Source organism: Populus alba, chromosome 13, assembly GCF_005239225.2.
Source record: "Populus alba chromosome 13, ASM523922v2, whole genome shotgun sequence".
Classification (NCBI taxonomy): domain Eukaryota; kingdom Viridiplantae; phylum Streptophyta; class Magnoliopsida; order Malpighiales; family Salicaceae; genus Populus; species Populus alba.
In genome coordinates, this window is record NC_133296.1 from 514,462 (window position 1) to 541,170 (window position 26,709).

Genomic DNA, 26,709 nt, shown 5'->3' on the forward strand with positions numbered 1-26,709 from the left:
AAACTTGCACTGGTATAGTAGGTTAATTTTTAAAAATTAATACATTTTTAAATAAAAAATATTTTAAAAAATACTACTATTACAGTATTAAAAAATACCTAAAATAAATTATAAACGACACCGTTCTGGTCAAATATTATTGAATCTTAAATACTTTCAAACAGCTCTTGACAGGCACCCTGGCAAGGAAAAAAGAAGCTCTTCATAACTCTTGTTAAAAATAAACGAACTCCTTATTTATTTTAAAAAAGGAAAAAAAATCCTTTATTTCTTTAAAACTCCCAATTATAAAAACTTATTTTCTTCATGAAATAGTTTCCGGTGAACATCTAGATTTACTCTCATGTTATTATCTTAAATTAAAAACAATAGCTAGTTTTAATATCTAACTTGGTTTAGAAATTGAGTTATCAGGTCAATTTCACAATCATCGAATCAATTGAATTAATTATTTTGTTTAAAATAAAATTATTATTTTTAATTTATCAAGTTGATTTCATCAATATCATTCGGTATAATAAATCATGTCATAAATTAAATTATCAAATTATTTAAATTAAAAAATTAATATTTTAAATAATTAAAAATAAAAACTTGATATAAGAGATAATCAGATATTCAAGTTTAAAAAACTATAATAAATATAGTTTAATTAGTCATATTCTAGATTTGCTCTTCAGAAATTACAAGTTTGAATGTCATAAATTTTAGAACCATTAAAAATTTATATGGTTATTAATTTTAGGGTTTTATAAGATTAGTCAAAGTACGTGTAAACTAGTCTGGACATCTATTGTTAACAAAAAAAAAAAATAATAAATCTATGACATAAACCCGAAGGGATGTTACCAATAATTTTTACCCCAAAGTCCTACCCTAACAACTTTCAATTTCAAATTAAAGATAGACACATACATACATTTGCTTCTTGTACTGAAAAAGCACCATTGAAAAATTCAGACTCCTCCTGTGTTACCTTTTTTTCAAACAAGCATTATACAAAGGCTTGTCTTCTTAGATATACTGTCTGCAAGACTCTCGAGTCATCCAATCTCTGACACAAAACCAACTCCCTCTCTCCCTCTCTCTAAAGATTCTGACACATCACGTGTATCTCTCTCTCCCTTTCTATCTTTCTCTTCTTGAGAATACTGGTGTGTTGCTTTCTGTCTTGTAGCGTTTGTTTTCTTTTGCTGCTTCTTGATCCTGTCCTCTCACAGATCTGCTTCAGCAAGGGTATCAGCTAAAAGGGTCTGTGCCTCTTTTCATGTTTGTTTGTTTAGCAAGCTAAACTTGGTTTCTTAGTGGTTTTTATCATCTGGATTGGTGATGTTTTGGGGTATAAACTCATAGAAACTTATTTTGAGCTTCTGGGGTGGTGTGTTTTTTTGGCATATTAGTTGAATTAAGCTGCTTTTACTGGTATGTTACAATGTGTTTACAGTATTTGTTCAAGTTTGTTCCTTTCTTGCTGTTTGCTTCTTTCTTGGCTCTCTTTGCATCTCCTTAGAATCTTTGTTGTTATTTCTCGTGGCGCTTTTGTGTTGCCAGTTTAAAAAGGCGCAAGTTTTTTGTGAAGGTAAAATCATGTTTGTTAATGGAGTCTTCACTGGAGTGTGTTTTGTGCGAGTTATTGTTGGCGTTTAAAAAAGAAGGAAAAACTCATGGCCTTTTTTCTTCTTATCACTATTATTTTTTGTTGAATATTTGCTTTTTGGCATGTTTTATGCTTACACTATTTGAATCCTCTCTCTTCAAAAATGTGATTTGGGGTTATTGATGTTTTAATGTTAAGTATTTATCTTTCTTGTTTTGTTAAGCTGTGAGTTATATTCAGTACTTGTTGATTCATGGTCAGTGGCATAAAAATTGCAGTAGAATTTAGCAGGGTTTTAACTCTTGCTTCTTTGTTTTCGACAATGTACAGGATATGGGGCTCATTTCTAGGAACATATTCCCTGCTTGTGAGAGCATGTGTGTGTGCTGCCCTGCATTGAGGTCCAGATCTCGGCAACCTGTTAAAAGATATAAGAAACTGCTTGCTGAGATTTTCCCCAAGTCTCTTGTGAGCATTCAACAATTCACACCTTTTTGCTCCTTCTTTCCTCATTGTTATTTGTACGCTGGCAATTTCTTGATGGGTTGGCGTTAAACATGTTAAGAATTTACCGTGAAATGCCGTATATGTCATCTATCATGTGCTTGCCGCAATTTTTTTGGCTGGTGTATCTGAGTCTGGGGGTTGTGTTTGTCTTATGACAGGAAGATAAGAATCTGAACTTAGATTTTGTAATGTTGGTGATCACCGAGGAGTGTGTGATGTTTATAGCTTATATGCATGGTAGGCTACATGTTTCTATGAGACTTGAAAAGAAATACGGGGTTACCCTTCTTTTTTCTTGGATCTTGGGTGGAATAATGGGAGGGCATGTAAAGACTGACACCCACAAATAGACTGGATGAGTTCTGCTCTTGGACTGTCCATGAGTTAAAAATGGGGTCAAGTGTTACTAATAAACAGTTTAGCTCACACATTTTTATATACTGTTGCGTATTTATGTAGAATAAACCTCTTTTAGCTTCCTACTTTTACACCATTGACTATTACGAGCTCTAAATTCCACAATAATTTTGTAGGATGGCCATCCAAATGAAAGAAAGATTGTCAAGTTATGTGAATATGCTGCTAAAAACCCATTTCGAATCCCGAAGGTATCAAATTTATTGTCCTTTAACATAAATTATGGCTACTGATAAGACTTGACCTTGAAAATTATGAGTGCGCTGCTGATGCCTCCATGGCACTTTCTGTAGATTGCAAAATATCTAGAAGAAAGGTGCTACAAGGAACTGAGGAGTGGGCATGTCAAGTTCATTAATATTGTTACAGAGGCATACAACAAGTTGCTCTGCATGTGCAAGGATCAGATGTAAGCGTGGTTTGCTTAAATTTCCCTTTCTATCACTATCATCTTATTTTGTAATGGCATTTGGGGTTTGATAACTAGTAAGCTCACTTGGTCATATTGTCCTTTTTTGAACCATTAAACCAAATAGTTTGGTGATACTTTATTTCCTATGATACCTCTGTTGTGGCAGAAATATCATCATATCTTGCATTTTGCAGGGCATACTTTGCCATTAGCTTGTTGAATGTGGTCAATGAACTCTTGGACAAATCTAAGCAGGATCCATTGATGATACTTGGATGCCAAACATTAACGAGGTTCATCTATAGTCAGGTAGGTTACAAATCTGTTGAATGAAATATTGAAATGTGAACACCAATGAAACTTAATTGTAAAATTTAATGGCCCAAGATTACCTGCAAGCTTCAGGGTTGAACCAACAAAAAAGTGATTTATTTTAGATCTCATATGCAAGCAACGTGGATGCATCAAGCTTTTGATTATCTTAGTCTCCAAGTGGATAAATTGTTAGCATGTTATGAGCAAAGCGCTGCGTAGGCATATCTTTTAAACTTTTTGTTTCTTCCATCATGGGGTTGGAGATTAGGGAGATGTTGAGAAAAAAGATGAAATGATTATTATATGGAGTTGATGGATCATTTATGTTCCTAAAAGTCCGGGCCTTTGTTTAACAATGAAAAAAATGTTGTTAGATTGTTATTTGATGCAGAATGTATATGTTGGATGTTCATTAGGAGTCTGTTTTCTATTTGTAAATCATGGCTCAGAACTGTATGAATTACCCTCAATGGCCGTTGAGAAAGTAATTTCCCTTTTTTTATGGAGAGATGAGTTCTGAAGTCATAATTAATAGCTGATAAAATATGACTTTTCTGACACTTGTTTTAATTTCTTGTGCATGTGTGGGCAGGCAGATGGAACTTACTCTCATAACATTGAAAAGTTTGTTCATAAAGTGTGTAACCTGGCACGTGAGAATGGGAATGAAAATAATAAAAGTTACCTGAGGGCTTCAAGTCTGCAGTGCCTCTCAGCCATGGTACATCAATTATGTATTTGATTTCTGATATGCTTAGAAGAATGCAATTTGATAGTCTGGGCATTGTTTTCTGGTGATTTTGTTCCCTTGGTGTCCTTTGCAATTGTTTTCTGGATTTGGGATAATTTCTTATGTGACAGGCTTTTCCGTTGCTAGGTGTGGTTCATGGCAGAGTTCTCATACATTTTTGCTGCTTTTGACGAGGTTTGTTCTTCTGAGAAAATTTAATCTACACTACTTTTATATTCAAATGGACATGGTGTTGGTTCTCCCAAACTTGGTGAAGTTAGGTGTCTCAATAGTTTAGAATTTGTCTATTCTATGTTTTCTGTACTTTTTACTTGGAATAGGTGAAAATTTCTATGAGGTAATCTCCTATTTTCAAATGCATGAGCTCGGGTTTGAGTGTCATGGGTGACTGGTTTACCTGAATATTCTGAAGAATAGGGCAATCTGTAGATCACCCCGTACTGATCCCTATTTTGACAAGATTAGCACTTCCCCCCTTTAACTAATCTTTTTACTCTTGCGAGTTTTTGTTCCTCTTTGTTAGCGCAAAAATACAATATTTAATGGTGCTTACATGCACACACCAACATAGAGACTAACAACAGAGACTGTTGGAAATAGAGGAACCCTTGTTTTATATCTTCCCTTCTAAATTTTGCTGGAAATATGTTGGGTCTTTTCTTAATTAATGTTTAGCTCACTAATATACTTGTGTACCATAATGGATTTTTTTAATGTTCCATCTGATCTGCCAGGACTCTGAAAAGTAATCCAGGAAACGAGGATCAAAACTAATAGGACGCAACCTAGAGTTGCAATAGTTTACACTCTCTCTAGATCATGAATCTTCTATTTAATATATAAATTATGACAAGTTACAGTAGATGGACATGGTTTAATCTTCTCATTCTTTACCACTTTGTGATGTTGTATCTGAGTTCTGAAGTCTTAACAATCTTGACTTTTTTTGAATGCTTTTCTCCTCATGTGATCTTGGTTTATTATTTCATCATGAGGCTTTAAGTCATTAATGTATCCAAATTGTAGATCGTGCATGTCACATTAGATAACTACGAGCCGGATGAAGAAGATGATGGGAGAGAAGATGCACGTCATAATTGGTTGGATGTTGTTAGATGTGAGGGAAGAGTTGCAGATATGGGCTCTAGCTGCATGGCCATCAGACCCCGACCTGAAAAGAAAGATCCGTCTCTTTTGACAAGGTAGTGACTTTTCAAAAGCATAGACAGCTTGCCAGAGTGGATGCTAAATTTGTTAACTCATGCAAGGAAATCATGGAATTGTCCCATTTTTCTTTCCTATTTCTTGATCCCTTCCATCTTTTGTTATAGGGAAGAGATTGACACACCCAGAGTATGGGCTCAAATCTGTATTCAGAGAATGGCTGAGCTGGCAAAGGAGAGTACAACAATGCGCCATGTATTGGACCCAATGCTCGTGTACTTTGATTCTGGACATCACTGGGTTCCTCGGCAAGGGTTGGCCATGATAGTTTTGTCTGATATGTCTTACTTATTGGAGAGTGCAGGTATCTTGATCTTCAATCATATGTTTCTTGCTTGATTTATACATAATGTCCTGCTCATGCACAGAAGCCTTTTTGTGGGCTTGGGCTGAAATTACTCTGCAGTGGCATGCACTTAAATACATGTGCTTTCCATTCTTGTTTGATGTCAGGCCACCATCAGTTGGTTTTAGCTGCTGTTATACGCCATCTGGACCATAAAAATGTTGCACTTGATCCTCAAGTCAAGTCTTATGTCATAGAAGTTGCTGCAGCTTTGGCTCAGCAAATTAGATCAGGAGCAGTGCTGACAGAGATTGGGTACGTCAGTGATCTATGCAGGCATTTGAGGAAAAGTCTTCAGGCTGCAGTTGAATCTGCGGGAGAGCAAGAATCAAATTTGAACATCTCACTCCAGAATTCCATTGAAGATTGCTTACTTGAAATTGCTAAAGGGGTAAGTTTGAAGCATGCAAGGAACATTTGGTTGCTTCTTTCTACTGTACCTAGAGCTGACCTGAATTTGTGTTGGTTTATTAGATTTGTGATGCACGACCGCTATTTGACACTATGGCCATAGCACTGGAGAAGCTTCCATCCTCTTCTGGAGTTGTTACCCGTGCAACCATTGGATCTTTGATGATTCTTGCCCATACGATCTCAGTATCATCAGTCAGTTGTCATTCACAGCAGGTTAGAGGAGTTTAATGTTTTTTCAGTATTGATATCTATGCTTTATTTCTTTTCTACAACTGCTGCCTTATGTTGATTTCAAGTTTCACATTAATTGTGAATGCATGCATATCAGTTGAATGATTCTGATGACTGCTCCTAGATTTTTTTTTTCTAATAAATTTTAGATATAAGTTTGTTTTTTATCTAATGGATCCATATCCAATATCTTTTGTGATTAAACAACTCTCTCTGGAATTTTGTGTTGGGATACTGCTTACTGAAATTATAGAAACATCTCTATGCAGGTTTTTCCTGAAGTACTTCTTGTCCAACTTTTGAAAGCAATGCTGCATCCAGATGTTAAGGTGCGAGTTGGAGCGCACCAGATATTTTCAGCTCTTCTCATTCCAAGTTCTAATCACCCCCTACGTGAAGCTGCTTCCTGGCAATCTGGTTATACTTGCGAACCAAAAGGATGGCATTCTGATACTGCATCTGCATTTGATTCAATTTCAGCACTACTTGAAAAGCTTCGAAGAGAGAAAGATGGATCCAAAATGGAAAAGCATGGAAATGATGTCAATGATGGTTATAAAGACAGGGATGTTGTTGAAGAAGATTGGAAGCAAGGACGTGCCCGAAAGAATTCACCGAATTTTTACAAAATAAGTTCTATTATTGATAGGACTGCCAGTACGACCAGCTTGTCTGAGGCAGTAAGCAGTTCATTACAGGTTCTTTAATTGTGCATTTACACTTCTAATCCAGTTCATTGAGTTGCTTACATCTATATGGTTGAATGATTTGCACAGGAACCACATATTATGAAGCTTAATGAGGATCAAATAGCACAATTGCTGTCTGCCTTCTGGATACAAGCCACCCTTCCAGATAACATGCCCGCAAATATTGAAGCTATAGCTCATTCTTTCGTATTGACACTTATTTCTTCACGATTGAAGGTTGCTTTCTTCCTTGATTAATTTTCTATTGGTTTCCATTTTTATATCTTCTGGCCTCCAATTGGGAGACTCTGCTAATTTTAATTTAAACAAGGGCACTGATTTAAATAAGAGCACCCTTGGATGTGAATAAAAACCTTGAGTTCCCTAGCCTATTTTATGCATTGCTTCCAAAATAATCATCCCAAACAAATGTGATACAGAAATAGGAACGCACAAATATGTCGTAGTAAACAGCTCAGGTTGCATCACATCCATTTTTGTAAAAGCTCCCGATCAAAGATTAAGCCTATCCTGAGTTGTCAGTTTTACTGATGATTTCTTGCTCTGATTATGGTCTCTGTTATGACTCTATACATGTGATTCATGTAAAGACATGATGGGCCATTTGAAACTGATAGAATGCATGAGTTTTGTGGCAAAGAAGTTTTGTATTTCTATGATTGTTTTTGTAGATTAGTAAGATCAATAACTGTCTCAAACTTGTGATGCAGAACCCAAATGACAACCTTGTGGTCCGCTTCTTTCAGCTTCCTCTTTCTCTCAGAAATTTATCTTTAGACTTAAACAATGGTATGAATGATTATGAGAAACTTTTTGAAAATTTAACATCATTTATAATCTTCTGATATGTTTAACATATATGTGCACATGTTTCTACTATCTTCTGTCAGGAATGTTACCTCCAGCATGCCAGAGGTCAATTCTAGTACTATCAACAGGCATGTTGATGTTTGCAGCTAAAATATATCAAATTCCTGAGTTGAATGACTTGCTCAAGTCGTTGCTCCCTTATGATGTGAGTCTGCTGGATATTAAAGATTAAACTTCTCAAGTTGCAAAAACTAGCTGAAAACAGTTTATTTCATTTCGCGTGCATCAAGTCTGATAAAAATTCATCTTTATGCATTTTTTACTTTATCAGGTTGATCCTTATGTTGGCATTAGTGATGACCTTCAAGTACATGTAAAGGCTCATGCAGATGTGAGAGGATATGGATCTGTTGCTGATAATCAATTAGCGTCATCTTTACTCTCTGAACTGCAAAGCAAGATCTTTGAATCTGACAAGGTCTTAATGGACATCTTATTACAGACCCTGTCTACCACTATTGAGGTACCACACTTGATTATCTTACAGACAACACCCCCCTTCCCTCCATGTAACATTTCTATTTGTGCTTCTTAGCTGGAGGTGGATGACTTGGCTCAGCAATTGCTAGAACCATTTACCCCTGATGATGCATTCATGTATGGTCCACGATCAATACTTGAGGATCACAATCAAATGGCTTCCCATTCCAAGGAGTCACTCTCCTTCGATGAGGTATGATATAAATAAGCACAAATGTATTCCTGCTGAATTTGAATATTTTGACCTTGAGAACAAGAGGGAGGCCTTTTTGTTTCAGGGTTCACATGCATGTATGATATGATGAATGAAATCTAATTACTGTAAGTACTGTTCTGTTGCAGGATATTCCATCGAATTCATTAGTTGATGATGATGTGACAAGTGAAGCATCTGTTGCAGACCTTTCCCGCTTCATTCCAAAAATTCCTTCATCCCCTTCTGTCTCCCATGTTATCAGCATTGGACAGCTTTTAGAATCGGTAATCCCATGCCCTCCCTCCAAATCTTGCCCCCCTACTTTGACTAAGTCACATGTTATAAATATGCATTTGTTCCTTGTGCATATATACTCAAAAGTATTATGGTTTCAGGCACTCGAGGTAGCAGGTCAAGTGGCAGGGACTTCAGTCTCCACATCACCTCTCCCATATGACACCATGGCTAGACATTGTGAAAATCTGGGCACTGGCACAAGAAAGAAGCTATCCAACTGGTTGACCTATGAAACTCATTACACTAGAGCAAATGAGAGACACTCACCAGCATTCACCACAAATGGATGCTTAGCACCTTGGAAGGTCAGTCTGTTTCATATTTAGCAATTGCCTTGGATTGTTTCATTTAATTTACTATAGCCATTACAAGTCACTTTCAATTTTGCTTGGTTTATCACGTGGAACAATTGTGCAATAACTTGATAAAGCATCTATTCCATATCCAGTGGGCATACGTGGAACTAGTTTACTAGTTACAAATAAAGGGCATTACTCTTGACTGTTGTACACTAGATAATTGCAGATGCATTTAATATTAGGTGAATGATTAATTTCTTTTAAATATCTGGTGTTGTTTTCATCTGTGTTATTTTGACATGGTTGCGGACATGTAGATAACAAGCGATGTTGGAAACATCAAGGAAGCCGCAAAGCCAGTAGGCCCATTCTTGGCTATGAGGCTACCTCCGGCGAGTCCCTTTGATAACTTTCTCAAGGCAGCTGGCTGTTGAAGACACAGGCACATGAGCTTTCTGTTAGGTATCTTGTGAAGTGCTTTAGGCAGTAACATGAATATGCATGCCATCCTCCGATTTGAAGATGGTGCATTTCAGGGATTCCATTCCCAGTTAATTGATGTAAAACATGTCACTCTTGTAGCTAGTGTTAGATGCAGGTCAAATGATATATTCAGATCTCGCACTTTTTCTTGATGATTTTTTAACAGATTAGGATTAGTTGTTTTTACGCATCAATCCAAGAAGCGATATTAATCTTAAATAACAAGTGCCAACTGACAACCCTAATGATCATCATAGATAGCCTCAAGCTGATGTAGCAGTGCTAGTTAAGTGTCCATAATGAAATGTTAATCTAGAAACTGCAGGGAAAGAAATCAATGTCGGGGAGATATGCATTGAAGAGTCACTTTCGCCCACGCTTCGACCTGCATGTGTTCGAGTTTACCTACATTTTGATTTAAAAGCCTAAGCTATTGGCTTATGGGTTCACTTAATGTATAAACACCTCAGTGTGAGGCTCATTCAATCACAACTTCCTCTCTAACGAGTATTTAACAATTTCAAATGCGGCGATCATCTGATTTCTACAATATAATCACGCCTGTTCTCCTTTCCTCACCCAGGAGTTGTCTTGCTGCTACTCGAGCCATTTGATTTTTGTTAAAGAGTTGCTTTACGCAAACAACACCTATCGTATGCACTCAGTCGAACTTAGCTATAAACCATTTGCTGGGAAGATCTATAATGGAGAGTTGCTCGGACTCACACTTGGACCTAGAGACATGGGAGTTTTTGTACAAGAAAGGACACTACTTCAACCCAAAAACCTAGATGACTCCATTTCCTTTCGACATGGAATACTCATCACTTGTATGTGGGGCGTAATATTCAAGGGGATAGGTTTTCTTGAAAATCAGATACATTTGATTCTAAGATTGTATTTTTAGCTCAGCTTTCGTTGAAACTAAGCTGTGTTTGTGGCTACTATCAAACTGACGTAGCTCTCTTCAGTTACATGCTTCAATCAATGGAGTTTCAGCCATCGAAGAAGAACCTAGGGGTACTAAACAAGAGATGGTTCATTATATAGTTACCACCAAAGAATAGTTATAGTTATAAAACTTGACCTAAGAGTATACCCAGGATAAGACTTGGGTCTTTGGTCATGGTGGGACTAAACTTTAAAAAAAATAAAATTAAAATCATTTCGTTTCAAAAAATATATATAGATAATCAAAAGGATGGCAAAATTAAGTTCTACACCCTCGGTTAACCCATTCTCAAATGGAGAGGCAATGTGACATGGGATATTTATCTCATTATTTTCAACGTAATATTTACTAATTGTTAAGATTTTCTAGAATTATTAGTTAGCTAATTAAGTAAGTATTACTAGGAGAATTGTGTTTTAAGATTCTATTTTTATGTTTAAGTATTGTTAAAGTCTTCTTAATATTCTATTTAAACAAATGAAATAGCTTTGTGGCAAAGGCTAGACGTTGAATCAATAAAATTGAGGTATCTTGGGCGTACGTATCTCTACCGTTATATATGACCGAAGATCTTTGATGATTAAAAACCCCATTATCCTGTTGTTATCCATAGCATCATTTGATATCAAAGCATGTTAGATAGCAATGACTCCGGTGACCTGGATCAAGGGGTGCAAGTCGTCTGGGACGTTGTGTGAATCCTAAAAATGACGTTGAGACATCATGAGCTAGCGGAGGCTTGATCATCTCTTTGAACAACTCATTAAGAGTTTTGTAGGGATTCGTGAAGGTCTTGATATCTTGGTGGTAGAAACAAATAAATCTCGAGATGAAGAGAGGGTTGTGCGTGGAGATGTACCTCATGCTAGACTCGAAGTTTACATCTGTTCTTGCAAACCTATATAGAATAGAAGCAATTAAGCGGTAACCATCTCCCATTAAAAATGAATGGAAAAGGAGAGATGCTTGTATATAAGATGCATCCAATATGATCCAGTAGTTTAGGTTTTTGGATTGGAGGTGATGCACACGCCTTTGTGTTTAAGATAGAGCCCATTTGGGACAGGTGAAGATTGTGGTTAGACTTCTATGATGCACTTAAATGGTAGTTCCTCGTTCTGGTCTGATCGTCGGCAAAGTAAACAAGAAATCCATTCATGGCCTTGAATGAAAAAGGTTTGTAACTGTGTGTTATAAACCCTCTGTTAGAAGGATTTCGTAACCTAGCTATTACCACCGGATATTGCACTTTTCAGGCATCAATCTATGGGACTTGTAGCCACAGCCGGAGCTAATATGCCGATCAAAGAAAAAGCCATGGAGACATGGAACTGCAAGCCAGAAGAAGATTATATAGAGAAAGATTCTAAGGAAACACAAGGAGAGTAGGAGACCAGTGGGATACCTTCTGCGTTTTTGTGTTTTTAAAAAAACACATAGTAACACAAAAAAGAAACATTTTCGTGGAGCCGGGCGCCATGCAAATAAAGGCAAGGTATTAAGTAAGGCAGGTGAAGAGGAGAACGTGCTGTACGTGTCCTGTGAGGTTGAAAAGAAACACGTTTTCGAAAACGACGTAGCTTGGGCCTTGATGAATCTCTTCAATGCAAGCTCCAAGAGGGTCTTTCATGGGCTATTTGAAATGATATCGATTTTATACAAAGGACTAAAACAATATTCTAGTTGAATGCAATAATGTCAAGGCATAATTGGCGAGATTTATTTCTTAAAAAATAAAAAGTAAACGGGAAAAGAAAAATAGAAAATAATAAAAATTAAAGTTATTTAACCCCCATTACTCAATTTATGTCTTGAATTGAACGAAATTAATCTAGATCAAGTAAATAATTGTTGTATTATTTTAAATATTTTTTTTAATTTAATTATATTTTAGGTTGATACATAAACTTGTTAAACTTGGTGTTGATTTGTTGAAAACTTAATTTTAGAAAGTTAGGCATTGTTTTCACTGCGTTTTATAAAAATTAAAATTTTTTAATATTTTTAAATTATTTTAGTGAGCTGAACCCAAAAATATTTTTTAAAAAATATTATTTTAATATATTTTTAAATAAAATCATTTTGAAAAAAAATTATAATCATATTTTTTCATTATTAAGATCTAAAGCTCAGAATCAAATTCTTTATATCTGAATTAGATGAGTTTGGAAAGGAGAAAGATGGATGAACTTAGCTCGTGGCCGGAGAAGAAGAGGAGATTTTTCCGGAGTGTAGAACGGAGGATTTTTTCATCTAGTTCCTTCCTTCTACGGTCAATGCTTTTCCCTGACCTTTCGCTTACAGGGACATAAATGACCGGCGAACGTCTTTTCATCTTAATGTCGAGACATTTGAGATCATGTGATTTTTTTTCTTTCCGTCTTTCTATGGCCACTTTATCTTCAATCTACCATTCACCGTACTGGAATAGAGAAAAAGTAGTTATACTAGAATAAAGAGACATTCTTACGTGTAAAGTTTTGTAGATTTATTTTTTAAAAAATATTTTATATTTTATATTTTCATCTGTTTATATCAAAAATAAATTAAAAAAATTATTATGATTATCATATTTTGAAATAGATTTAAAATCTATGTGAAATTCCTTGTTGAATAAAATTCTTATCTCGTTATTAAATTAGGTTTAAATTTCACTAGAATGTTCTTCGGATCCATTTTGTTAGAAGATGATTGGTTATAGCCGACCCAGATTAGGAAAGCTCGCCTTAACTTTTCATTACCTTTTTAATTATTTTTAAAATTTTCTTATTTTTCATTGTTAGTTTCGGTTTAGTTTTCCTATAATAAATATTAGGTTAGTTTTAGCTCCTATATAAATATTTTTTATGTTATTTACAAAAACAATTTTATGAGCTATTGAGTTTAATTTAGAACAAATTAAACAAATATATATAAAATATATATATATATATATATATATATATATATATTTTAATAAATTTTGATTCCATGCACTTGAGGCTCTAGCTCAATTGTCAACGGTAAGGCTTGCTTTGTGGCTATCTCGAGTTCGATCCTCTCTGTGCACCAGCCTGCCATCCTCTGCGGTGTCTTACTTGCCTACTGGACTTGCAGAATGTTCAGTAGGTCCGGGGATTAGTCGCGATGTGTGTAAATTGGTACGGACACCCCGGGTTAAAAAAAAAAAAAAAAAAAAATTCTGATTTCGTATGTTTAACATTAAATCCGTGACTGACTTTTTTCACCCAAGATTCGGTGAACATGGAAAAGGAAGAACTCCATGGAAGGAATCAAGGAAAATTCCACGAGCACGTTTCAAAGGCATGCGATGCTAATTAATGGGATAGGTTGAGCCTTCAACTCTCTATTCATTATTTTATTTTATTTTTCTTTCATCCTCAATCAATCTCACGGGGTGTTTTAAAATGTGGAGTGGCAATTATTTTATAAAATATATTTTCAGAAATTATATTTTAAAGATGAATTAAAAAAACCAGTTTCGAATAATACGTAAGCTATCTCAGGAGTAGCTCTCACGGGTGATAAATTTTGACTCGTTTTGAGTGCTTGAAGGGCTTGTACGTGGCAAAAGAAAAGGCAAGGCAAGCCCCACTGTAACAGTGTGTAGTCAAATCAAGACAGTAGCCATTTTATTTTATTTTATTTCCTGTGATCCATAAAACACGGTCAAAGTTTGGTCCTTGCGACGAATTGTCTCGATTTTTCTCAGAGATTCCTCTCCATGTCTATGTGTTTCCAGTTTTTGTAATTTCATGTTTCAAGTACTGTTGCATGCCCACAAATTTGTACAGTCCTCTCTTCATCATGCGGCGGGGGTCGATCTCTCAGACCCCAGCTCCAATTCCAGGTGTTTTTCATCTTCCTTCTGAAACTCGGCCGGCCTGATGGTGAACTTGAGGTTCGGCTAATCCAAAATTAAAATTAAATTGAGTTTAAAAAGAAAATAGAATATTTTTTAATATAAAAAATTATCTCAATTCAAAAATTTAAACTGTTAGGTAATGTTTCATAATATAATTTATATTATTCTCTAACACACTCTTTCAAGTGAAAACTATTTGGACTTGAAACTTGTACAGACTCATTTTACCTTGTGCTTAATTTTTATCAAATAAATAGAGATAATGAGATTCGAACTCTTAATCATTTGGTCATCAAGACTTCGATACCATGTCAAAAAACCATCTCAACCCAAAAGCTTAAACTATTAGGTGAAGTTCCAGAATATAACTTACATTATTCTCTAACATACATCATACAGCAGGGTTAGTTTCCTTTTTTTTTTTTTTTTAAGATTGGTATATCAATATTATTAAAAAAACATATAAAAAACATTAATTTGATGATTTTTTTAATTAAAAACATTTTAAAAAACAATTTAAACCGTGTTACCAGATATATTACTAAGTTTTGAGCCTCCCACTTAATCTTTTTCCAGGCCTCCTAATAAAAAATCTCAAATTTTAACGAGGTTGAACTGTCTCTTTCCTTGTAATATTATCCTTGAGAAAATCATCTTCATCTTTGCTAGACTATATGTCGACCACTTTCCGAGCTTTCCTTACCTATTTTCTACTCGACATTTGCCAGGAACCACCAGCATCCAGCATGAGTGCTTTTCATGATGTGGGGTTTCCATGGGACAAATGTCAAGGCAGTATATGAGATATCTGTGATGTTTATGAATTGATTTTTTTTTTCTTTTATGATTGGAAATTAATTGCAGAGCTAGAGAGCCTAGGAAGTACCATGTTGAGTAAAAGAAGGGCAAGCTAGATGGGAAGAAATTGGTGATTGATTATGAAATTTGAACGTTTTCATGTGCGACTTTGGCTGTATTCAGAAACGCGTGCCCAATTCATGTTTTTAATAAATTTAATAAATTTTTATATGTATTGTTTTGAAATGTTAGTTTTAAAAATATTTTTTAAAAAATAAAAATAATTTATTTTAATACAAAAAATATTTTGAAAACTAATCCTAAATTTTTAACTATGATTTAGATTTAATTTATTGCAATACAGCTGGATTTTCAGAAACTTTTTCAGATGTGAAATTTTATAAATAATTCAAGAAATAAATTGAAGATACTAATTTTTATTTTTTTTATATAAAAAAATCTATTGATATTTTACATATTTTAAGATTACAAAGAGATACATAAATTAGTATTTAGATATATGCCTCTAAATAATATTTAGGTAATGCTTGGTTATTATTTTTGGATAGGATAAATAAAAGCATGTTTAGTTAAAGTTATATGATAAATAAATAAAATAAATTTATATTTAGAATAATTTTAAAATAAATTTTTATAATTTATTGTAAAATAGTAACCAAGCATTAACTTACAAATAGTTTCTCACCTACATCCTTAAAATCAATTTATGGCATAAACAGGTGCAAGGTAATATTTACTTGTATATTGAAAGAACTGAGAAACATTATGGAGCTTCACTGATCGTATTAACATCGTAGCTCTTTCTATTCCTTTTGAAATCAACCTCCAATTTTTTTTTTCTATCTCCCTTTTTTAAAATTTGTAATTTATTATATATTTTTTAATTTTATTATCAAACTTTTTTAACAATCACTTAAGTTATGTTTGGATCAACTACGTCGATTAAATCACAATAAAACTCCCACATAGTTTTTAATTTTAATATTAAATTAAGAAAAAAGATGGGTCGAACTATAAATTTCATTATTTTTTTATATAATTTCATCTTTAGATTTTTTTTATTAATCAACTATATTATATTTGGACAGACAAAGATAACTGAATTATGACAAGACAATTCTCATATATTTCAATTTCAAAACTAGGTTATGCAAGAAGTTAGATCTTGATAGTTTTTATATCGATTTCATCATTTTAATTTTTTTAACAAGTGAGTGAGATATTTTTAAATCGATCAAGTTAATTAAATCATGTTAAAATAAATTTTATATAATTTAATTTTAATCACATATTTATACCTGAAGTAAATCAGGAGGCTTTAAACATGCTACAACAGTTCAGTAAAAAAAACATTTTTCCCAACCTGCACGGCCTCTAAAAATAGTATTTTTTCATGAAAAGAGTGTATATATTCTTTTAAAGTGCCAAGCATATGAAACTGGTAAAGTGCCAAGTTAACTGGAAATAAAACATGACATGTCGCCTGTCTTTGGCAGGAAAGGCATTCTATTTAGCCCTGTTGTTGGCTAAATTTTGATTTTTAAAAAATTATTTTTGATTTTTTAATTTTTAAATAATTTTAATATACTAATATTAAAAATACTTTTAAACATCCTCTGGGGAGTTCTTATCTTCTTGTCTACCACCTTAGTTTAGAATCTTTTATCCTCGTGTTGTTCATGGAGCTGTCTAGGAATCTTTAGTTTTGAACATTCTTTATTTTCACATTATCCATCAAAGGACAAACCACTCAAGCCCTAATTAAAATTAATACGCCCAAAAATCTAATATCCAAATAATAAAAATAAAATAATAAAGGGTATTTTCTAGTCAATTAACCGAGATCAAGTTCTCTTTTCAAATGATACATTCAAATAATTCTTAATCAATTAATTGATATTTTTTTGAATGATCTTAGAGATATAATCTTTACATCAGTTTGATACATGCAAAAAAATAATGATTAATTTTTATAAATATCAGTCCCAAGGTCCCAACTCAAAATATTTTTTTTAAAAGAATAGACTAATTACTCAGGGTTTTAATAAACAAGTTCTGAAGGGTGTAACCCAACTAGTCAGTTTTAAGTTTGTTATCTAAAGGTCACCAGTTTGAATATCACAAATTTTAGGGTCACTGGAGGTTTAAATGATCGTTAACTTTAGAGTCTGTGGGATTAGTCAATGTATGCATAAACTACCCGAACACTAATATTAATAAAAAAAAACAAAAATTAAATATACCATTGATTTGCTCCCCACCACCAGAGAATTGAAAAATGCTGGAAATACAGACTAAACACTTTTTAATCGTTTTTTATATATATATATATATATTTTTTACTCCATGAGCGATTCTGCTAGTAATCACCGACTAAATGTAATCAATCATTATTTTTGTAGAAAATGACCGACGAAAATACCCCAAACAATTTCCATCGGAGTTTCTATTGCTTTTCCGGCCGTGCCTTTTTAATTACAGAAGCTACATTATACTGTGGAATAGTCACGTTCAAATTTAAACAAGAATCATCTTGTTAAAATACACAAATCTCCGTCTTGTTAGAGTCAAAGATTTGGCTTAATAGCCTTTCCCACTTTCCAGATATTGCTAATCATAATCTTGGCTGCTTAATGATTTATAGCTTGTCTCCACCATATCTTGCCGTCTCCTTGTCTGGAGAGGTAAAAGTTCTAGGCTGCTGGAAAAGGAACTTCCAGACCAATTCAAGAATTATCCATTCAACTGTTCTTGTAGAGCCACCGGTTTGTCGCCTGTGGGGCACAGAAACCTCGATCCCTGAAAGGCTAGAAACGCCTCCCGGAGCTTGAGGACACACGACCTTGTTCCAATTTCTTGAGAGGAGAGTAATGATGAATCAGATAAAATGCTCCCCACCTACCATTACAAGATTGCTGCAAGCACCTTGTTTCCTTCCTCTGTATTCTGGGTTCAAACCTTATTGTGCATGTCTGTTATCCCCGCAGTGCCTTACATGTTTACTGGATTTGTAGGATGTTCAATGAGCCGTGGAATTAATCGTGGTGCGTGCAAACTGGCTCGGACACTCACGTAAATAAAAAAAAAAAAAATCGCTGCAAGCACCGGGAAAAATTATAAGCTAGTGCTCGTGGTTCTAGGAGTTTTCGAGTTAAAATCCATTTGGTTTGGAAAATTATAAATTAATCTTTTGATTACCGTTTACGTACTGTGAATTTATTACTTGTTTTTTTTCTTTTTATTTATTTCGATGACAGGGGTTATGCTCGAAAAAATAAGGTTAGATGGATTTATTTTCTCTGCATCGTCTTAAAAACATATCTTTACATCGACATAATATATTTAATTTCCCCCCCTAATATTGCTCCAAAGTTTGAACTCAGGAAGTCTTTAAAGAAAGTATACCTCTTTAACCATTAAACTTGTCCATTAAAGTTAATTTATTATTAATAGATCTATACCTTTTCAATTAGCTCCTTACCTCGAGGATGATGGATAGCAATCTCGTGAATTAATGTGGAATGTTTCCAACAAAGGGACTGAATTACCAGTTTCTTTAAGATATAGGGATCGAGTTAATAATTAATTACCTTAATGTGGCCATTGCTTTTAAAAGTGTATCTGCTTCATGCACTCTATAGCGCCGTTATTGAAGTTTTTTCTTCGAATTAAGGTGTGATTTTTGCAAATGTATGTTTGGTTGGACGGTTTAATCTTTTTTTTTTGTTAAAATTTAATTTTTTTTATTAATTTTTTTTTTAATATTTTTAGATCGTTTTGATATATTAATATTTAAAATAAAAAAAATATTATTTTAATATATTTTAAGTAGAACACATTTTAAAAAATAAAAATTATTATACTTTTAAACAAAAAAAAAAAAAAAAAAAAGAAAACCATATAAAGGAAAAGAAAAATTCAAGGATGACCCCATGTGTCTTGCATGACGCAAATCCAGTAATGCAGCTCGTGGTGATGGTATTTGCCTTGAAGTCTTCTTGTATTTTTAAAAAAATATTATTTTTTATTTTTTAATTGTTTTTTATATTAAAAATAATTTTTAAAAATAAAAAATAATTTTAAAAAGAATCATAACCAAGAAAGCTGCTAGAAACGGGGGGAGAAGAACAGAACATGTACCCTAGATATAGGTACGAAATTACAGAGTCCAATGACCTTAGAAACCCATGAAATTGAATTTCTTTAAACCAATGAGAGCTCGAAGACCGGTGAATTTGAACACGACACAGTTACTCTGACCATCTGCTCCAAGGTAGATAGGAAGACACGTCTGCCATCTGTAAATGCGGGAGCATGCACTCGCACGTGGCAAGAAAGGGCAACTAACCAGATCAATCATTTCTTTACAGCTACGTCAAGCCCTGGTCCTTGTATATTCAGGAAACAAATAATTTAATACCTCTGGTTATTTTCCAAACTCTTTCTCGAAATCTTGATTAAACCAAAAAGGCCACCACAGTATAAAAAGCACTCAGTGAAGCCCAGAAATTTAAGAGATCCATGAGTTAAGGGATTGATTAATACATCTTGAAATAAAAGGGACTGGAGTTCTTGTTTTGTAAAGAAAAGGGACTGAAAAGTATTTTTCTTTCTTGAACTCAATGCATGTGAAGCCTTTTCAGTTATCTCCTCTCTTTCTAGTCACTGCTACTGCTCACTGCTTTCTTTGTCTTTGTATGTGTGTGTGTGTGTATGTCCGCTTTATCCTAGGTCTTCTTGGGAAAGAAAGTAAGGCTTGGTCTTTTTCCAACCTGAACCTCATGGTTACTTGAAGGTTCATAACAACAGTAACTATAGCTGGGTTTCTTGCATGCTCTCTCTCTCTCTCTCTACTGCTTTCCTTCGTTCATTTATTAACTAGGATTCTCTTTCGACTATTATATGGGACTTTGTGTCGCGGGGAGGATGAGATGTGTGTGCGCTTTTTACTATTTGTAATTGAAAAACCTGCTCATTCTGGTCTTGTTCTACAAGATTTCTTGGTGTTTTTGTATCGATTCTAGCGCTTTTTATTGTAAACTTTCTCGGGTATTTTCTTTATAGATCATATATGCATACAGCACCTAGAAGAAGATCAATGGTCAACCCTACTACAGTATTTTTCTCTGCCAAACTCCCTCCCCCTTTCTCTTTCCTTTTCTTGGGATTCCTGATAACTTGGACTTCCTTATCTTGATGTGCCTGTATTACCTCTCAAAGATCTTCGCTGTAAAAAGTTTTAGCCTAGCTTGAAGATCAGTGAAGCTAGTATTCTTGCTGTTATAATTCTAGATTGATAAATATCTCGACAATCTGTATTTTTGTATTGATAGACAATTTCATGGAGGGATTTTATAGGTTTAATCCTACAATTTCTTGTTCACCAAATGGTATTGTTAGACCTGACAACTTGCCTGTTGTTAACTTTACTGATGCTACTACCGGTACCAACGAATTTCACAGTCAAGTTGGTAATTTACTTCAAGCTGGTCATGGTTATACACCAGTCACTGGATCAGATATGCATGATGTAATCAAGACCCAGATCGCCAATCATCCTCGTTATCCAGACCTAGTTTCTGCATACGTAGAGTGCCGAAAGGTTACCATCATCTTCACTAAATAATCTTTGAATTGTTGTTACCATTTTGAAAGTTTACCCCCCTTTTCTATCCTTTTCTTCTTGTTTAAAGAAGTTTTTGTTGATGGGGAAGGAATCAGAATGTCATGAAAGAATGGAAAAAAAAGAGAGAAGAAAAGAAAACCTAGGGTGTTAAATTTGAGCTTTTGAATGATTTTTGTTTGCTTTGCAGGTTGGTGCACCTCCAGAAATGGTTTCTCTTCTTGAAGACATAGGCAGATGTAGCTACCAAATCAATACTTGCTATGAGATAGGAGCTGATCCAGAACTTGATGAGTTCATGGTAGAGTTTTATCTTATTTTCTTCTATTTTTTGTGTTATTTCTTTAATTTCTTTTCTATTCATGCTACTTGGATTGTCAAGAAAATTTAGTTAAAAAAAAAGAACTTTGAATCTTACGACTCCTACTCACATTCCAAGTTATGAGATTCGAAGTTTTGTGCTTCTTGATACTTTTCTTTCCAAGCAGTCACATGATTGGAATAAACTATTATAACCATTGAAGCTGCTGTTGTTTTTCAAGGAATCATACTGTGAGGTTCTTCATAGATACAAGGAGGAATTATCCAAGCCGTTTGACGAGGCTACTACTTTCTTGAGCAGCATAGAATCACAACTAAGTAGTCTTTGCAAAGGAACATTGACTAAAATATTTGATTATGGCTCAGGTAAAGTTTTTTGCACTGTGCCATTTTCTGACATTGGTTTCCATGACCAACTTGCACCTGGAATTATGATTGGTAGCTGGTGAAAAGGGGGTCATGTTGTTCTATTAATATACGCAATCAAATCAAATGAATGTTAAAAGAGGTACAATGGAATCGAACTTTTGCTACTGTGCTTGTTAAAAGGAATAGTTTTACTGGTGAGTTGAATGGTTGGGATTCTCTATGAGTAATCAAACACCAAGTCGTGTCCTCACCGTCCATGATTTTTCTGCTCTCTTTTGGGTCCCTACCTAAAGTTGATGAAAATGGTATTGTGCAGAAACATGTTTGTTTTTTTGAATTGCTGCAGTTTGATGTGCTGTGCTACACATTGAAACTGCTGTGTTGTCATTTCAAAATCTGATTCAATGTAGCACCATATAGAAAGTTACAAATAATCTATGATATTTATGTTTTTTTTTTTAATATTAAAATGTGTATGATTCCTATTTCAACCAATATTTAATGTTCAATACTGATGAATAATTATTGATGACATTTAACAAGCTCAATCGTGCTATTAAGCAGTATTTTAGGTTAGTCAAAAGCTAATTTGTCAACATTGCCATTAATATTCTCTTCATGAGATATGAATTTGTGGACAGAAGTTTGTTTTTGGCTGGTCATTGTTAAAAATCACAGTAACATTCCTTGTCAAGAATATGGCATCTGAAAGCGCTACAATACATCGAGTAAGAAATAGTAGAATTAACCATCAAGTATCAGTATGAATTAGTTTGTGTTTCAACTACTGTGTTCTTCAAGAACCGCTGATGTATTTCTAATTTTTATTGTAAGACTGCAAGGTCTCTGCATCAAGCTCCACTTCATTGGTAGCATGTCATGATTTATGCCTTGTTTTCAAGTCAGAATTCCGTCTTATTTGCTTACACTCGGAATCTTCTATGTGTATCGTATCGTCTGTCATCTGTACAATAGTCTAACTGAAGTGTGATCGTGTGAACATCTCTTTTCCTTCTATATTCATGCTAGTTGCTGAAGGCACTAGCGTGATAAGTGAAAATGATATGCAAGAGGCTCCCATTTTCTATTGTTTGGCAACATTAGATTTGTCGGGATGCAGACGTATGAGATAAATTTTGCAGCTGCAATTTTTGTTATATATTCAAGGGGAAGCTTTCACTTCTAGGGGCCTTGAAGAAACTTGTGTAGCCTCTAGAGCATATTTAAATCAAGCAAAAACAATCATTAAATAAAAGAAGAGAAGTACCATCTTGTCTGCGTATATGATAGTTTTTAAGATAAGCAACTATGCTATCAAGAACTGAAGATTATCTCTCTCAACAACAAGGACTTGTTTTCTTCTAAGTTTCTACATAATTTCTTAATTTCTTTGGTTTTGTTTAGTTCTACAAATTTCCTTTATCCGTTTTTAAACATTGTGTTCAGTGATATCCCTTTTGGAATAAGTACATATGTGGCTTTCGCTCTGAGATGCAATTTCTCCATTTCAAGCTCTTTGGTACTGTACTATCTTAGACAGAAGACTGTTGATCTTTTCCCTTCCCTGCTGCTTCATTTACGAGCTTGGAGGTGTGTGAAGTTACTAATACTATGTTATGATGAAGAACCTGAGAATTTTGGAGTGTTTTGATGTATGACCCTGGAAATGATTGATACTTTGTTAATGTTCTACATGTTGCTGTAATTTTTAGCTTGATAGAGTTGTTTTCTTTCACCTTTGGGATCAGGTAGGTTTACCTCTAAAGTACCAACTCCAGTTCATTTCTTTCATTTCAAAAGATTCATGCCTTGAGACAGGAAAAGTGTTTGATCTAAATATTAAACTTGACTCAAGTCTTTCATGGTTTTTCATTGGAAAAGTCTTAACTATAGACTACTGTCTTTGTGATGTTTCATAGCAGATGAGCCAGCATGGACTTCTGAGGAGGAGTTAAGCTGTGGGGAAGCTGAAGCATCTGAAACTCCAGGGTCATTAGGTTTTCACTCAAGCGATCAGAATTTAAAAGGAGTGCTCTTGAGCAAGTACAGTGGCCATCTTAGCAATTTGAGAAAGGAATTCCTAAAGCAAAGAAAGAAAGGCAAACTACCAAAGGATGCAAAGACATTGCTTTTGGACTGGTGGAATCATCATTATAGATGGCCATATCCTACGGTGATTGTTAATAACCCCTACAATCTGATTATCATGTCTTTTTTTCACGCTCCATTGTTTTGTTATTCTCTCAAATGTCTTTGCAAAACTCTCTTGCATGTGTTTGTAGTACATGCTCATAGGTTCATGATTTGTAGAGGTAAAACAGAAAGTACAAAGGGGAGAATAACGATGGAGAAAGATATTATCAATTGAATTTAACTATACATGCTTGGATCATTATCATCAAAATATTTGTTTCAACAAGTTTCACTAAAATGATAAAAGTCTCTGGTATATCGTAGCTAGAACGTAATTTCTTCATGGAGGATATTCAGTGGATAATATAGTCGAGCTCACAAGCCAAAAACAAGCAAGTACATAATTTTTCCTTTGCTTTGGTGAAACTAGGTAGGGCAAGCAAGATTGAAGGCTGTTCTTTGAGGTATTCGTGTGAAGAATTTTGAGAATAGGCAACATCTATATTAGAAATCTTTTTGCTTAGCAAGTTGCGGAAGGTGAAAGTTCATCCAAAAATAAGCTGGAGATATTGTGTATATGCATTCGTTTCTGAACAACCTTTCACTATCTTTCAACCGACCCCCAAATGCTCATTGTTTATATCCTGTTATAGGTACAGTTTGAAGCTGCAATCTAGAAACTTGAGCAATTCATTACTTTCAGTCACTGAATGTTGCTGAAATATATCTAGTAGCAGTGTTGTGCAGAGTCAGTCTAGAGTTAAATCTTAACCCAGTACACTTCTGCAGTTGCAAAATTGTCAGGAAAGCTTATGAAACCTTAATCCAGAACATTTCTTAAGCCTAACCACCATGAATGGATATTATGGTACAGGAAGAGGAGAAGGCGAAGTTATCAGAGATTACGGGGCTAGATCAAAAGCAGATTAATAATTGGTTTATCAACCAGCGGAAGCGGCACTGGAAACCATCCAAAGATATGAGGTTTGCTCTCATGGAAAGTGTCGGGGGTGACACAGCGGGACCAACATGCTATGGTATTGTTGGTGATGACATTGGGACATGAGGAAAACTCATGTTTGGTATCCAGTCGTCATCGTCTACTAACATTATTTATGTAACTTGCATATTTGTATAGCTATCTACTTCAAAGTTGTGTATACGCTTAAAACCCTTTGGTTCCAATTCTTACAAAGCAGTTCAGCTTCTTACGTGTGAACTAGCATTCTCCCGTGTATGCCCGCAGGTGTATCATTCTGAAAACCTTAAATTTGAAGATGCTGCATGTATTGATCTTGTAGGAGTGCAATAGCATAAATCATTGTCGAGAAGCTTCCTCGTCTCCAGGTTTTGATTAGAATAACTATCAAGAATGTTCAACCTAGTCTGCAGTGTACTCAAGGCTAAAGAAAATCCTAGATATTCAAATCTCTGCAGCAAATGGAGTTAAATCAGTTAGCAGTTTCAAACTGTGAAGGTTGCTGTCTGCTTGCTCATTGCAGTTAGCAGGACTGAACCTGTTGTAGTTGTTTTTATAAATAACGATTCATCGTCTTCCATGGGAAAAAAAAACCCATCATTGAGAGGCGGGGTAAGAAATTGGGAAAAACCCAGTTAAATCATAGTTATTAAATTTATCCGGTTTGGATTGGATAGGACTCAAAACCTAGCTCGAGTTTGTTTTATTTTTTAAACTAAAATAAATGTTGATTAAAAGAGCTTATTTTTAAGCTAGAATCCCCTCTCTCTTGCCCTTACAGGATACCAGCTGGTCCACGAATTCCATTTTATCTGGCAGATACGCTGGGTTATCTACATTATTGTCAAGAACAAAAATAAATGAACCACTCTTGTCTACATATATGTTTCGAGTTGATCTTCTACAATCCGTAAACTACCACGCTCATTGAGATAGAATATGTTTTCTTCTTGGACAAGAATCAAGAACAAAAGTTTCTGCTGCTGCAGGTTGAGCTCCATAGCAAGTGATAGGGCTTCTTTCAGCAGCAGATTAAAATGTAATCAAGCCCACTGGTAATAGTATGTTTCTGGCCTTCTTCTTTTTGTCCTAACAATGACACTGTTAAATGAACACATTCCACTGCATGTGATCGATATTCTTCTTGTAATGCTCATCTGGACTGATCATTTTTAGTACCTGGGCCTTAGACTTGCATATTCCTTCTGATATTGCGCCTGCCAAATCCATGTCCCCTCTTTTTTATAGTTATCAAACCATAATATTTTGTTGCCATTAACCATGATTATAGTTTGTTAAACTTGATTAGGAATTTATAAATTTTAAACTATTAAATCATGAGATTAATCTAGGTTTATTATTTTTATGTAAAACGGATATTGTTTTATGTTTTTTTTTTAAATTAAAGACAAGTTGTTATTATTTTTTTTTTAAAACACGAAATAATTTTCCTAAAAAAACTTTACATTAAACTCATCTTTTTAACTTTTTCCCAAATATAAACACAAGAAGACATAGCGGTCTAATTTGGTTTATAGCTGGATTGTTCAATCATTAAATCAATCTAATTTTATTATTTTTATTCCAAAAAAAATCATTTTATAGATATAATTTTTTGTTGATTTAGCTGAATTTGAAATGAGTTTGAACTGAGTCCATTAAATTACGAGTTAACTTGTAAGTTCTGTTGGATCTTTATTGAAAATAAAACCGTCCGAGTTTACTAAATTAACTTGTCAAAATAACTTAAAATAAAGAATGAATTATAATGTTTCTAAAAAATCAATATATAAGGAACAAATAATCTTGTCGAAAAAACTAACTTTTTGCTCCTCTTATTATTTCTTCCTCCCAAATATAGCACAAGAAAACATAGAAAATGTTTCAATGTTTTGTCTAGACAAGGAGATTTTCACATACATAATAGGAAAACTGGCCTCCAGCTTCAAGACTATGATAGGAAAACATAGAAAATTCCCCTTTGAGGTGTTACTATGTGATGGATAGATGCATGATTGTTAGCTTTTATTTGCAGACAAAAGCTATGCCCTTTCCCGAACAAACTTTGTGTCAATTCAACAGATAAGATAGCCTTCATT

General features: G+C 34.3%; 2 protein-coding genes across 4 annotated transcripts; both read left to right on the forward strand.

Moving 5' to 3' along the window:
* The first annotated feature begins 978 nt into the window (after nt 1-978).
* Nucleotides 979-9,699, forward strand: LOC118060931 (protein SEMI-ROLLED LEAF 2). 3 transcript variants are annotated; one of them, XM_035074250.2, is made up of 20 exons: nt 979-1,251; nt 1,928-2,065; nt 2,638-2,712; nt 2,815-2,930; nt 3,128-3,242; nt 3,841-3,969; nt 4,126-4,173; nt 5,026-5,201; nt 5,331-5,527; nt 5,677-5,960; nt 6,044-6,196; nt 6,484-6,894; nt 6,991-7,140; nt 7,635-7,713; nt 7,815-7,939; nt 8,066-8,257; nt 8,330-8,467; nt 8,617-8,754; nt 8,866-9,072; nt 9,384-9,699. In XM_035074250.2, the coding sequence occupies exons 2-20, from the start codon at nt 1,931-1,933 to the stop codon at nt 9,498-9,500; spliced, it is 2,985 nt and encodes a 994-aa protein (XP_034930141.1). In that variant the 5' UTR covers nt 979-1,251; nt 1,928-1,930; the 3' UTR covers nt 9,501-9,699. The 3 variants fall into 3 exon arrangements, with proteins under 3 accessions (XP_034930141.1, XP_034930142.1, XP_073260183.1); XM_035074251.2 differs by lacking the exon at nt 979-1,251 and adding an exon at nt 1,267-1,422; XM_073404082.1 differs by lacking the exon at nt 979-1,251 and adding an exon at nt 1,451-1,579.
* A 10,152-nt stretch (nt 9,700-19,851) lies between these two features.
* On the forward strand, nt 19,852-24,837 carry LOC118060932 (homeobox protein knotted-1-like 1). The gene is made up of 5 exons (XM_035074252.2): nt 19,852-20,787; nt 20,999-21,109; nt 21,351-21,495; nt 23,421-23,671; nt 24,506-24,837. The coding sequence occupies exons 1-5, from the start codon at nt 20,527-20,529 to the stop codon at nt 24,695-24,697; spliced, it is 960 nt and encodes a 319-aa protein (XP_034930143.1). The 5' UTR covers nt 19,852-20,526; the 3' UTR covers nt 24,698-24,837.
* Nucleotides 24,838-26,709: the final 1,872 nt, after the last annotated feature.